General features: G+C 39.4%; 1 protein-coding gene across 3 annotated transcripts in view; it reads right to left on the bottom strand.

The window, feature by feature from the left end:
- Positions 1–3,110: 3,110 nt before the first annotated feature.
- The window catches only part of LOC129856995 (carcinoembryonic antigen-related cell adhesion molecule 5-like), a 34,386-nt gene continuing 23,818 nt past the window's right edge, over positions 3,111–13,678 (bottom strand). Inside the window, exons 6-10 of one of the 3 annotated variants that reach the window (XM_055924831.1) lie at positions 11,322–11,576; positions 11,055–11,169; positions 4,611–4,695; positions 4,261–4,293; positions 3,111–4,106 (exon numbers count right to left, since the gene is read on the bottom strand). In XM_055924831.1, coding sequence (XP_055780806.1) covers positions 4,104–4,106; positions 4,261–4,293; positions 4,611–4,695; positions 11,055–11,169; positions 11,322–11,576 — 491 coding nt within the window. In that variant the 3' untranslated portion in view covers positions 3,111–4,103. Of the gene's footprint in view, positions 4,107–4,260; positions 4,294–4,610; positions 4,696–11,054; positions 11,170–11,321; positions 11,577–13,678 lie in introns of those variants that run through there. The other 2 variants (XM_055924833.1, XR_008759848.1) reach the window with 2 other exon arrangements.

The raw sequence follows: 13,678 nt of genomic DNA, 5'->3' as shown, positions 1-13,678 counted from the left end.
TTTACATCGGTATTTATTCATAGGACTGATAACCCATTTTTATACCCCAGAGAACAAAATATTGTCACCATCAGACTGAAGCTGATCATCCTTCATCCACTCTCTGGTGATGATTGTCACACCAGACTTCGCTTTGGCCCCCCCTCCTGTCTAGCTCAGTCGTTCGGCGTCGCCGGCCTTCTAGCTGCTGCCTAACCTGCTGCTTGCAAACGCCCTTCACTCATCAACCCCGGACGTCTCATCATCATTTCACAGACCTGGTTCCAATCCCCACTCTATCACTGTATATACAGTTGAAGTCGGAAGTTTACATACATTTAGGTTGGAGTCATTAAGACTCGTTTTTCAACCACTCCACAAATGTATTGTTAACAAACTGTAGTTTAGGCATGTTGGTTAGGACATCTACTTTGTGCATGACACAAGTCATTTTTCCAACAATTGTTTACAGACAGATTATTTCACTTATAATTCAGTGTATCACAATTCCAGTGGGTCAGAAGTTTACTACACTAAGTTGACTGTGCCTTTAAACAGCTTGGAAAATTCCAAACAATGATTTCATGGCTTTAGAAGCTTCTGATAGGCTAATTGACATAATTTGAGTCAATTGGAGATGTACCTATTGATGTATTTCAAGACCTACCATCAAACTCAGTGCCTCTTTGCTTGACATCATGGGAAAATCAAAAGAAATCAGCCAATACCTCAGAAATAAAATTGTAGACCTCCCCAAGTCTGGTTCATCATTGGGAGCAATTTCCAAACGCCTGAAGGTACCACGTTCATCTGTACAAACAATAGTACGCAAGTATTAACACCATGGGTCCACCCAGCCGTCATACCGATCAGGAAGGAGACGCGTTCTGTCTCCTAGAGATGAACGTACTTTGGTGCAAAATGTGCAAATCAATCTCAGAACAACAGCAAAGGACCTTGTGAAGATGTTGGAGGAAACAGGTACAAAGGTATCTATATCCACAGTAAAACGAGTCCTATATCGACATAACCTGAAAGGCCGCTAAGCAAGGAAGAAGCCACTGCTCCAAAACTGCCATAAAAAAGCCAGACTACGCTTTGCAGCTGCACATAGGGACGAAGATCGTACTTTTTGGAGAAATGTCCTCTGGTCTGATGAAACAAAAATAGAACTGTTTGGCCATAATGACCATCGTTATGTTTGAAGGAAAAAGGGGGAGGATTACAAGCTGAAGAACACCATCCCAACCGTGAAGCACGGGGATGGCAGCATCATGTTGTGGGGGTCCTTTGCAGCAGGAGGGACTGGTGCACTTCACAAAATAGATGGCATCATGAGGGGGGAAATTATGTGGATATATTAAAGCAACATCTCAAGACATTAGTCAGGAAGTTAAAGCTTGGTCGCGAATGGGTCTTCCAAATGAACAATGTCCCCAAGCATACTGCCAAAGTTGTGGCAAAATGGCTTAAGGACAACAAAGTTAAGGTATTGGAGTGGCCATCACAAAGCCCTGACCTCAATCCCATAGAACATTTGTGGGCAGAACTGAAAAAAAGCATGTGCGAGCAAGGAGGACTACAAACCTGACTCAGTTACACCAGCTCTGTCAGGAGGAATGGGCCAGAATTCACCCAACTTATTGTGGGAAGCTTGTGGAAGGCTACCCGAAACGTTTGACCCAAGTTAAACAATTTAAAAGCAATGCTACCAAATACTAATTGAGTGTATGTAGACTTCTGACCCACTGGGAATGTGATGAAAGAAATAAAAGCTGAAATAAATCTTTCTCTCTACTACTATTCTGACATTTCACATTCTTAAAATGAAGTGGTGATCCTAATTGACCTAAAACAGGGAATGTCACTAGGATTAAATGTCAGGAATTGTGAAAATCTAAGTTTAAATGTATTTTGCTAAGGTGTATGTAAACTTCTGACTTCAACTGTACGTGTGCCACCTCTGGATGAGCATTTTCCTGTTTACTTATGGCCGTATAAATCTCATTGAGTGCGGTCTTAGTGCCAGCATCGGTTTGTGGTGGTATGCAGACAGCTACGAAAAATACAGATGACAACTCTTGGTAAATAGTGTGGTCTACAGCTTATCATGAGATACTCTACCTCAGTCGAGCAAAACCTTGAGACTTCCTTAGATTTCATGCGCCAGTTACTGTTTACAAATATACATAGACCGCCAACATACAGCTGTATGTTGTTCATGTCGTCGTTCTGCCACGACTCGGTGAAACATAAGATATTACAGTTTTAATGTCCCGTTGGTAAGATATACGTGATCGTAGTTTGTGTATTTTATTATCGATTGATTGTACGTTGGCTAATAGGACCGATGGTAAAGGTAGATTACCCTCTCGGCATTGGATCCTAACAAGGCACCCGGATCTTCGTCCACGATACCTCCGTCTTGTTCTCCTGCGAATGACGGGGATCAGGTCCTTGTCGGGCGTCTGAAGTAAATCCTTCCCGTCCGACTCGTTGAAGAAAAAGTATTCCTCCAGTATGGGGTGAGTAATCCATCTCCTGATATCTAGAAGCTCTTTTCGGTTATAAGATACGGTTGCAGAAACATTATGTACAAAATAACTTACAAATAACATGAAAAAACATACACAATAGCACAATTGGTTACGGGATTGTAAAACGGCAGCCTTCTCCTTCGGCGCCATTCTCATACTCCAATATTTGTTAAAAAAAAGTACATGTAAACAAACACTATGTAGCCTCAAAACATGGTTACAACTATAATTTTGTTATCATGGATGGTCAATCCTTGAATCCATAGCTCTGTTTATAAATGTACTGCTCTATTTACGTTGGTAACCAGTTTATAATAGCAATAAGGCACCTCAGGGTTTGTGGTATATGGTCAATATACCACGGCTAAGGCCTGTATCCAGGCACTCCGCGTTGCACATAAGAACAGCTCTTAGTCGTGGTATATTTGCCATATACCACACCCCCTCGGGCCTTATTGCTTAAAAATACACATATGTGTTTTATACTCCTTCTCTAACACTAACATAATTGTAGGATCATTTAGAACCAATGGCCAGCGTTGTAGGAATGAAGTAACTGAATGTCATAACACAATACTGATCAAAGAACAATAGTTGATAAAAAAATGGATGGCGATCTTTATTAATAATAATTTTTTTACATCATGAAAAGCAATAAAGTACTCCAGCTTTTTTCCCCTTTTGCCATCACACTTCACAATAGTGTTCTATATACTGAAAAAAATATTACCGCAACATATAAAGTGTCGGTCTCGTGTTTTATAAGCTGAAATAAAAGAAATGTTCATTACGCACAAAAATCTTATTTCTCTCTAAATTTATGCACACATTTGTTTACATCTCTGTTAGTAAACATTTCTCCTTTGCCAAGATAATCGATCCACCTGACAGGTGTGGCATATCAAGAAGCTGAATAAATAATATGATCATTACACAGGTGCACCTTGTGTTGGGGACAATAAAAGGCCACTCCAAAATTTGTCAAACAGCACAATGACACAGATGTCTCAAGTTTTGAGGGAGCATGCAATTGGCATTCTGACTGCAGGAATGTCCACCAGAGTTGTTGCCACATAATTTAATGTACATTTCTCTACCATAAGCCACCTCAAATGTAATTTTTGAGAATTTGCAGTATGTCCAACTGGCCTCACAACCGCAGACCACGTGAGGTCGCGTGAGGAGTATATCTGTCTGTAATAAAGTCCTTTTTGGGGAAAAGCGTATTCTGATTGGCTGGGCCTGGCTCCCCAGTGGGTGGGCCTGGCTCCCAAGCGGGTGGGCCTGGCTCCCAAGCGGGTGGGCCTGGCTCCCAAGTGGGTGGTCCTTACATTGTTAACATTGCATCCCCCACATTATTCTTCATTTAGCTAAGTTACAGTATAAATTTTGTTATATACTTTCATTAAAAAGGTTATTGTTGTCAAATAATAAAGTACACAATCAAGCAGACAAACATGAGATAAATGTATTGATTATGTACATTATATTACAGATCCACACTGGGTGTTATCATGGCAGGTTTTATGTGTTGATGGGGAAACTGGAGAACGGTGGTTGAATGGAGATATTTTCCACTGACTTCTCTTACTGTTAGATTGAAGGTGAGGGAGAAAAGAAAAGGTACATTAACATCTATGTATCAGCAATGACACAGAATGAAGATCATTTTACAAAATAAGACATCAATTCTTTTGATCGTATTGCAGTCACTTGGTGCCCTGTTGTCTTAACACAAACTTACCATTATCCTAGTATCATAGGTATTATTTAAATCCTTCATTTCATAATTTGGGATAAAAGCAGAAATAAAAAATGCCATTAGATAGAAGGCAACAGCCACACCAACAGTTGCATGACAAAAAAAACAGCTATCATATGTTAATGAATAACCTAAATAGGCCAGAAACTGATAACTTCCATTAAGTTAAAAACAGAAACTTACTGGAATACACTATCATAGGCAAACAGTCTTTGCATAGTATTTTTACACTGTACATCCTGTTAAGCAAAGTCATCTTGTTCATGAATAGTAAGATTGTAGTAGAATACAGACATGCACAGACACATCCCAGGTGACCAGGTGTTACTTACTGTCAGGGGTAGAGGTGGAGATTGATTTTGTCTTGTGTTCTCATACACAGGTGATGGGTTGTCATGTACAGGTTGTTGAGAGCCTGTTAGAGATGCACAAGTAGAGGGGATGGTATAAATGCTGCTATCTTGTCTGTATAAGCATTGTTACAGTGTTAAAGGGACAATCAGCAGTTACTACATCCATTCTTGGATTTGTAAATGAATGTGTAAGATGAAAGAGAAAGGAAACCGCACACTGATCTTGATAGTATCACCGATATTTAATAAGCTTACGTATCGGCCACACGGCCTGCGTCAGAGTTTTTGTGATTTTTTGAAAGTTGCACCCTTATGTAGACCTGGCCCCACCCACATCCTTTCTACACATCGAAGGGGGTTGGAGGCAAAGGAAAAACAAATAAGTGCTACCAAATATAACAATATGCATTTCATAAATATTACAAAAGTGTATAAATAAGGCGTATTGAACACGTCTGTAAAATCTCAATGAGGACATAGCAAGTTTTCATTAGTCATTGGGTACATCATACGAAAAACATCAGAATAATCTACAAGAGACACATATTTCATCATAGGCGGAAATCCCAGGGGGGACGGGGGGGACACGACCCCCCCCATCCTGGGAAAAATATGATTTGTCCCCCCCAATCTATCACTGTAAACATAACTATGTAATTTCAATAATATTAATAATACGCAATGAAAGCAGTTGTGCTGATTATAGACACTTAATAGCGCCTTTTTAAGTTTCAAAAGATTGCGACCACCCCTCCCTTTGCCTCACAATGGTTTGATCCACTGCCAGTTCTTTAGCTGGCAAGGTAATAGAGGGTTCGTATCTACTGTCTGAAAGGCACATGTACGTAACTGACGTGAGGTTAATCCAGTCAATCGCGCCATAGCAATGTTTACATTTTTATGTTGGCAGGGTTCACACACTAGCTGAATTTGCAGAGCTAGCGCGCAAACTAAAGCAAACATTAACTAGCAAGCTAGCTAGTACCTATTCCATTAATGTGGCGTCGTCAAAGATGGAATCTTTGCTATCGTTAGTTTATTCCAAGATCAGCAGCTGTAGTGCTTCAAAGTCCCTGTGATAAGGTTGGCGATAAACTGAAGTCCAAACTGAACAGAACTACACTCTCTTATACCATTGTCTTAAATATATTTAATGGTCTCGTTGCAAAAGCTAAATTGTCGCTAGTGAACTTTTTTACATTTATTTTATTTCACCTTTTTTTTTTTAAGATTATGGCAAACACCACAGAAACGGAGTTGGTGCTCGCTAGCTTTACAAATTCAGCTATTGTTGGAAGCCAGCCAATATGAAACAAACTATATTAAAATTAGAAAAGGTTGTAGCATATGTTGTGTAAATGTGTGTGTGTGCAGCTAGACCGGCCAGCCAGCCAGCCAGGTAGAAAAATGGCAGAAAAAAGTAAAAAGACGGACATCAGAGTATTTTCCAGTACACCAAAACGCAAAGTAAGAACTCTAGTAGCCTAATATCCCAAAGACGAGTTGATAAAATGTTCATAAGAAAGAAGTGAAATGCTAATGGAATGTTTCACAATGATGTCATTAGGCAGAGCAGGCAACAGATGGCACACAGACAGCAGAGCTGGGGACAGATAGGCAGGGACAGACTGGCAGAGACAGGGAGTCTCAGGTAAGTTTGTTGAGTCTTTGTTTGGCAACATTATGAAAGGTTCTCAATTTTTTTTACTTGTAAAATAGGGACATAATTGGAAAATGCCATGGATACCCCCGCTCTCAACTTAAACTGATGACTAAACTAAGATTTGTTTATGGCAATGGTATTGCTGTTGTGATTAATTGTGTAGTTTTGGGTACCGGTAGTTAGGAGTACGGCAAACACCTTATTTCTTTTCTAGGAGACAGACTGAGTCAGTGAGGGTGGTGAAAGGGAAAGAGCCAGGGAGAGAGACTTCAGAGAACAATGTCACAGCCACGGCAGGACCAGGTGTCACCCTTGTTGCCAGCAGCACCAGTATAGGGGACAGTGGCACAGCATTGTCCAGTTACCTCAGTGATGGCACAAAACCATATCAGCCACACCCACAATTTTTGAACTGCAAACTCTTGCCAACAGAGTGTTGACGTTTCAAGAGGCCCCAAAGCACAGAATGAAATTCTGAACATCATGGCCAATACAATCATTCGAGGCATTGCAGCTGAGATTAGATCTCTTCCGATTGTACAATTTTCATTAATTGTTGATGGTACTCAAGATGTCTCTGGTGCTGAACAGGAGAGTGTCTTTTTGCATTATGTTGACCATGACCTTGTCCCTCACGAGGAGTTTATTGGGCTATACAGGGTGTCGGAGACAACAGGCGAGGGCATTGCGAAAGTGGCAACTGAAGTGTTGTTGAGGCTCAATTTGCCCATGTCTGGCTTACGTGGGCAGAGTTACGATGGTGCCTCAAACATGGCAGGAAAATACACAGGTGCACAGGCAATTGTGAGAAGGCAGCAGCCATTAGCCCTCTATGTCCATTGTGGAGCACACTGTGTAAATCTGATTACACAGGCTGGCTGCTCAGCCTCCCCACTGATCCGGGATTCCCTTTCTTGGGTCCATCAGTTAGGTGTCCTCTATGACCAGTCAGGAAAGTTTAAGAGCATGTTTGAATCAATTGCCACGTCCAAAGAAACACATCTGCCCACCCGGAAACCCCTATGTCCAACAAGGTGGACTGTGCGGAATACTGCTATTAGAGCTGTGCTAGGGCAGTATGAGCGGGTACTAAGCAGCCTAGAGGAGAGTAGTTTTTAGTACATGACAGTACACGACAGTACACTTACAAATTATTTATTTCATGTTATTTTATTTAAAATTGCATACTTTGTGCGACATACTTGTCCATAGCTGCTGTTTGAAGAGTTGAGACACTGACTGAAGGATATTTTGTTTGATTTATTTGGGTTTTTCATTGAAGTAGTTATTTTGCTTTTAGAACTGTACTTATTTTAAGCTTTTTGTTCTTGTAAAGATATTGTAGTAGACTCAGGCCAGTGGCACATTTAATGACTATATAAACGTATCAGAAAAAGTCAAATTAAAAGGTCAATTCAATACGGAGACTAACTTTGTGATGGTTCTCAATGGAGATTATTTTAGATGAGATCACACCATGTTCATTGTATTTATGAAAACTACACCCATACAGTGTACAGTACCATTGCTACCTACTGGCCTTTCTTGATATTGCTAGTTGTAAGTACGAATACCTGCATACATACTGGACTGGTAAGGAGCACTGCTATAACTATTATTAGTAGTAGTATTATAATGATTTAAACATTTGAACAAGTTGGTTAAACCCTTCAGTTAACTACTGTACCTATCAATTATTCAGTTGTAGGAATTATGGTTCCTCAATATACATTTAACATATTACAACGTAGGCTATGTGTTACAGCACTACTTTTGGTGTCCCCCTCAGGAATTGCTCTTGAGAAAATGTAATGTAATTGTCCCCTCCAAGGTTGATATCAGATTTTCGCCCCTGTATTTCATGTTCAAATTCACAACATAACATACATAGGCATTTCATCATTAAGTCCTTTAGGAAATAATGTCTGGAGGGTGAAAATCCCAAAACATTCTCTTTTAATCAGAGTATTATTAATATATCCTCCCCTGTCTGATATCTTAACTTTCTCTATGCCACAAAATCTAAAAGGTGGAAATGTCATGGTTCGGGTCATTGAAATGTACAGCGACTGGATAATCCCTGTCGTTTCTCCTGATTGAACTTTTATGTTCACTAATTCTCTGTTTGAGAATGGGCAGTCCATTGGGAAATACAGCGGGGCGGGGCCGGCAGCACCAGCACACTATTTGGGAGACAGAGATACTAATGAATATCCACCAACAAACATCATTCTAGAGTTGGCTGAATATGTTTTGACGTATAACTATTTCAGGTTTGATGATGAATACTACCTCCAAACGAATGGAACATCGATGGGCTCTACATTTGCTCCGAGCTATGCTAACCTCTATATGGGTCTTTTTGAAGAACGTTTTGTTAATAATGAAAACGAGAATCAATTTTTGAATAAGGTCCTGAAGTGGTATCGATATATTGACGACATTTTTTGTATATGGGAAGGAACTGAAGAAGAACTGTCAGATTTTATGGCACTACTCAATGACATTGACCCTAATCTCAAATTCACTATTGAACGTGACACTCAACGTGTTCATTATCTCGATATGTGGATTGAGAAATCAAATGGAACCCTGTTTACAACTCTGTATAGAAAAGAAACGGACAGAAATACTCTATTACAGGGTGACAGCTTCCACCCTGAGCCATTTTAAAGAGGACTTCCAAGAAGCCAATTTTTTAGACTGCGCGGTATGCGGTATATGCCACTCCACAGAGGATTATCTAGAAAAAGCAGCGGAGATGCGCATGAGGTTTCTAAGAAGAGGCTATTTGTCACAATGTGTGGATGGAGCTCATAATTTGGCATTGGAAAAAACACGAGATGAACTGCTACAAAAAAGACCCGCTAAAGCCAAAGAACACTCCGTAATGTTCACAACTACATATACTTTGAATTCGTGAAAAGTGGGATTTAATATTTGCATATTTTATCATTGGACCCAGCTTTGCCGGCTGAATTTAAATATCCACCACATATTGTGTATAGGAGAGGTCGTAATTTACGCGATAAATTGGTTCATGCCAACTGCCAGCCACAAAAGAAAATCTGCCAAGCTCTTTTACGCCCTCTACCAAATGGTAGCTATAAATGCAGAGTATGCGCACAGTGCAACAATATGATGAAGTGTAAATATTTCTGCCACCCACACACAGGAAAACGGTTCCAAATAAATGACATTATTACGTGTTCCACCACCCATGTTATTTACATGATTAAATGTCCATGTGGGCTCTGTTATGTCGGTAAAACCACCCGCTCTCTCAAACAGAGAATTAGTGAACATAAAAGTTCAATCAGGAGAAACGACAGGGATTATCCAGTCGCTGTACATTTCAATGACCCGAAGCATGACATTTCCAATTTTAGATTTGGTGGCATAGAGAAAGTTAAGATATCAGACAGGGGAGGATATATTAATAATACTCTGATTAAAAGAGAATGTTTTGGGATTTTCACCCTCCAGACATTATTTCCTAAAGGACTTAATGATGAAATGCCTATGTATGTTATGTTGTGAATTTGAACATGAAATATGTGTCTCTTGTAGATTATTCTGACGTTTTTCGTATGATGTACCCAATGACTAATGAAAACTTGCTATGTCCTCATTGAGATTTTACAGACGTGTTCAATACGCCTTATTTATACACTTTTGTAATATTTATGAAATGCATATTGTTATATTTGGTAGCACTTATTTGTTTTTCCTTTGCCTCCAACCCCCTTCGACGTGTAGAAAGGATGTGGGTGGGGCCAGTTCTACATAAGGGTGCAACTTTCAAAAAATCACAAAAACTTTAACGAAGGCTGTGTGGCGGATACGTAAGCTTATTAAATATCGGTGATACTATCAAGAGCAGTGTGCGGTTTCCTTTTTCCTTCATCTTGTTCAATTGTTTCCATGCACCTGCAAATAAGATTGCTCAGATGTGCGAGTGCCTTTTGAATTTTGTATAAATGAATGTGTACCCATTGATTCTTGAGGAATATTACTTATAAATGTCTCATGAGCTTAGTTCAACTGTCGTACCCCATCATAACCCAAAATATAATCTTGCTTTACTCCAATGTTTCTAAACAAAGTAAATGTAAACAAACACAATATAGCCTCATAACATGGTTACAACTATAATGTTGATATAATGGATGGTCAGCCCTTGCATCCATAGCTCGGTCTATGAATCTGAGAGTGGTTACATTTGTCCAGTCCCATCCCTTAGCTTTTTACCAAAACGGGGCGGGTGAATGCCGGCTGATTGGCGCTTTAAGCTTTGTCATATACAATGGTGTTTTTCTGCTGTCTGAATCCATTTAATTTCTTTGTGGAAACTGTAAGTCACTCTGGATATGAGTGTTTGCTAAATTACTAAATGATAAATGTAAATGTGGAGTAAGCAAAAATTTGAAAGACATTATTAATTATGACGACTTTTAAGATAGAGTATATGCTTACCTCTTCGATGCATTGGGTCAGCATTGGTTTTATATACAACAAGAAACACAAATTGAAAGGTTGCTGTTAAGAAAGTCATTCGAACATTATGCTTTTATTAACAGCTTTTGAAATACACCAAGGCCCTCTTAGTGACCAATTTGGATCAATGTGAAAATAGAGCCTGTTTTCCACTACCAGTGATAGAAAATTCACTTTTGAAATTAAATGATTATTATTATTTTTTTTAAGTTGACAAACATTAACAATATTAACATCTTTGACACTTTTTTTTTTAAACTCACCCATTTTTATTGATGAACACTGTAACACCAACTGCCACTCCCACAACCAGCAATACTCCAATCACAATCCCAGCGATGGCACCAGCAGACAGACCTGGAGTTAGAGAGCCCTTCGCTGCAGAGACCAGAGATAGAACAATACAGATTAGAGAAAGGCTTCACACAATGAACAAGCAGTACTGCACATTACAGTGCATCTGAGTGACAGTTACAACACAATAAAGACACCTACTATGTTCATATTGTCTTAAAAGCTGCTAACTTTACCTTTTACTGACAGTTTATGGACCACAGATGTTTTGTTTCCAGTGACATTATTTGTTGCTGTACAGGTGTAATCCCCACTGTCAGAGTATTCACTCTTCTCTTTAGTGAACTCAGGTGAATGTCCAGGTATCTCTGTCCCGTTAAGCACCCAGGTGTAACTAGAAGTCGGTATGGAGTCAGCAGAGCAGGTCAATGTAATCTTCTGTCCTACTTCTATTTCAGATGGACCCATTATTTCCATACCATCAGGTCCATCTGTAACACAGATCACCAGTTCCAATTAGAGGTAGCCATGTGTTCGTTAGTTGGTAATCAGTGTGATGTTACACACTCAAACATATATACACATATATATATGTATATATATACATATATATACATACATATAATACATGCATACATACACAGTACCAGTAAAAGGTTAGAACACACCTAACCATTCATGGGTTTTTCTTTATTATTATAATTTTTTTGTAGAATAGTGAAAACATCAAAACTATGAAATAACACATATGGAATCATGTAGTATATATTCTTCAAAGTAGCCATCCTTTGCCTTGATGACAGCGTGCACACGCTTGGCATTCTCTCAACCAGCTTCACCTGGAATGGTTTTCCAACTGTTTTCAAATATTTTTTTAAACCTGCATATTTTGTTAAAATAAATGCATGTTAGCAGGGAATATTAACTAGGGAAATTGTGCCACTTCTCTTGCAATCAGTGCAAGCAGAGTCCGAGTATATGCAACAGTTTGGGCCGCCTGGCTCGTTGCGAACTGTGTTTCTTCCTAACAAAGACCGTCATTAATTTGCCAGAATTTTACATAATTATGACATAACATTGAAGGCTTTCAATGTAACAGTAATATTTAGACTTAGGGTTGCCACCCGTTCGACAAAATACAAAATGGTTCCGTATTTCACTTAAAGAATAAACATGTTTTGAAATTATAGTTTCCGGATTTGACCATATTAACGACCAAAAGGCTCGTATTTCTGTGTGTTTATTATAATTAAGTCTATGATTTGATAGAGCAGTCTGGCTGAGCGGTGGTAGGCAGCAGCAGGCTCGTAAGCATTCATTCAAACAGCACTTTACTGCGTTTGCCAGCAGCTCTTAGCAATGCTGTTTATGACTTCAAGCCTCTCAACTCCCGATATTAGGCTGGCAATACTATAATGCCTATTAGAACATCCAATAGTCAAAGGTATATGAAATACAAATGGTATAGAGAGAAATTGTCGACACATCATAATTCCTATAATAACTACAACCTAAAACTTCTTAATTGGGGATATTGAAGAACTGGGAATATTGAACCACCATCAAATGTTCTCATGTTCTGAGCAAGTGAAACGCTTGTCGTCTGGAGGAGAAGAAGAGGACCAAGGTGCAGCGTGGTAAGTGTTCATATAATTTAATAAAATATGCAACACTAAACAAAACAACAAACACGACAAACGAACAGTCCTGAAAGGTGACACAAACACTAAACCGGAAACAACCACCCACAAACACAGGTGGGAACAGGCTACCTAAATATGATTCTCAATCAGAGACAATGAATGACAGCTGCCTCTGATTGAGAACCATACCAGGCCAAACACACAGAAATACAACACTCGGACAACATAGAACACCAGACATAGAATGCCCACCCAAACTCACGCCCTGACCAACCAAAACAGAGACATATAAATGATCTCTAAGGTCAGGACGTGACAGCAAGGAACTTAAAACTTCTTTGGGATAGGGGGCGACATTTTCACTTTCGGATGAATGACGCCCAAATTAAACGGCCTCGTACTCTGTCCTAGATCATATGATATGCATATTATTATTACTATTGGATAGAAAACACTCTGAAGTTTCTAAAACTGTTTGAATTATATATGTGAGTTAAACAGAACTCACATGGCAGGCAAACTTCCAAACAGGAAGTGAAAATTCTGAAATGGGTCGCTGTGAAAGGCATCGCCTATTCAATTGCATTATATTTATGGATCTGTATGCACTTCATACACCTTCCACTAGATGTCAACAGGCAATAGAACGTGGAATGAAGCGTCTAGCCTAATGTGGGACCGAATGAGAGCCTTGTGGAGTGACAGGTCAGGCAGATTGCCAGTACTTGGCCGCGCACATTGGGAATGTCATTTCTTTGTCTGCAATGCGTTAGATAGAAATGAAGAAATTCTCCGTCTGGGACGTTATTGGATATATATGAGAAAAACATCCTGAAGATTGATTCTCAACTGAGTTTGACCAGTTTATTCGACTTTTAATATCACTTTTTGAAGTTTTTGTTCATTGCGCAAATGTGTATGGACACGTGAGCTACACATGCTAGCCAAAG

The sequence above is a fragment of the Salvelinus fontinalis genome, chromosome 6, assembly GCF_029448725.1.
Source record: "Salvelinus fontinalis isolate EN_2023a chromosome 6, ASM2944872v1, whole genome shotgun sequence".
Classification (NCBI taxonomy): Eukaryota; Metazoa; Chordata; class Actinopteri; order Salmoniformes; family Salmonidae; genus Salvelinus; species Salvelinus fontinalis.
The sequence above is the reverse complement of the archived record's forward strand: the minus strand, read 5'-3'. Positions and strand labels throughout refer to the sequence as shown.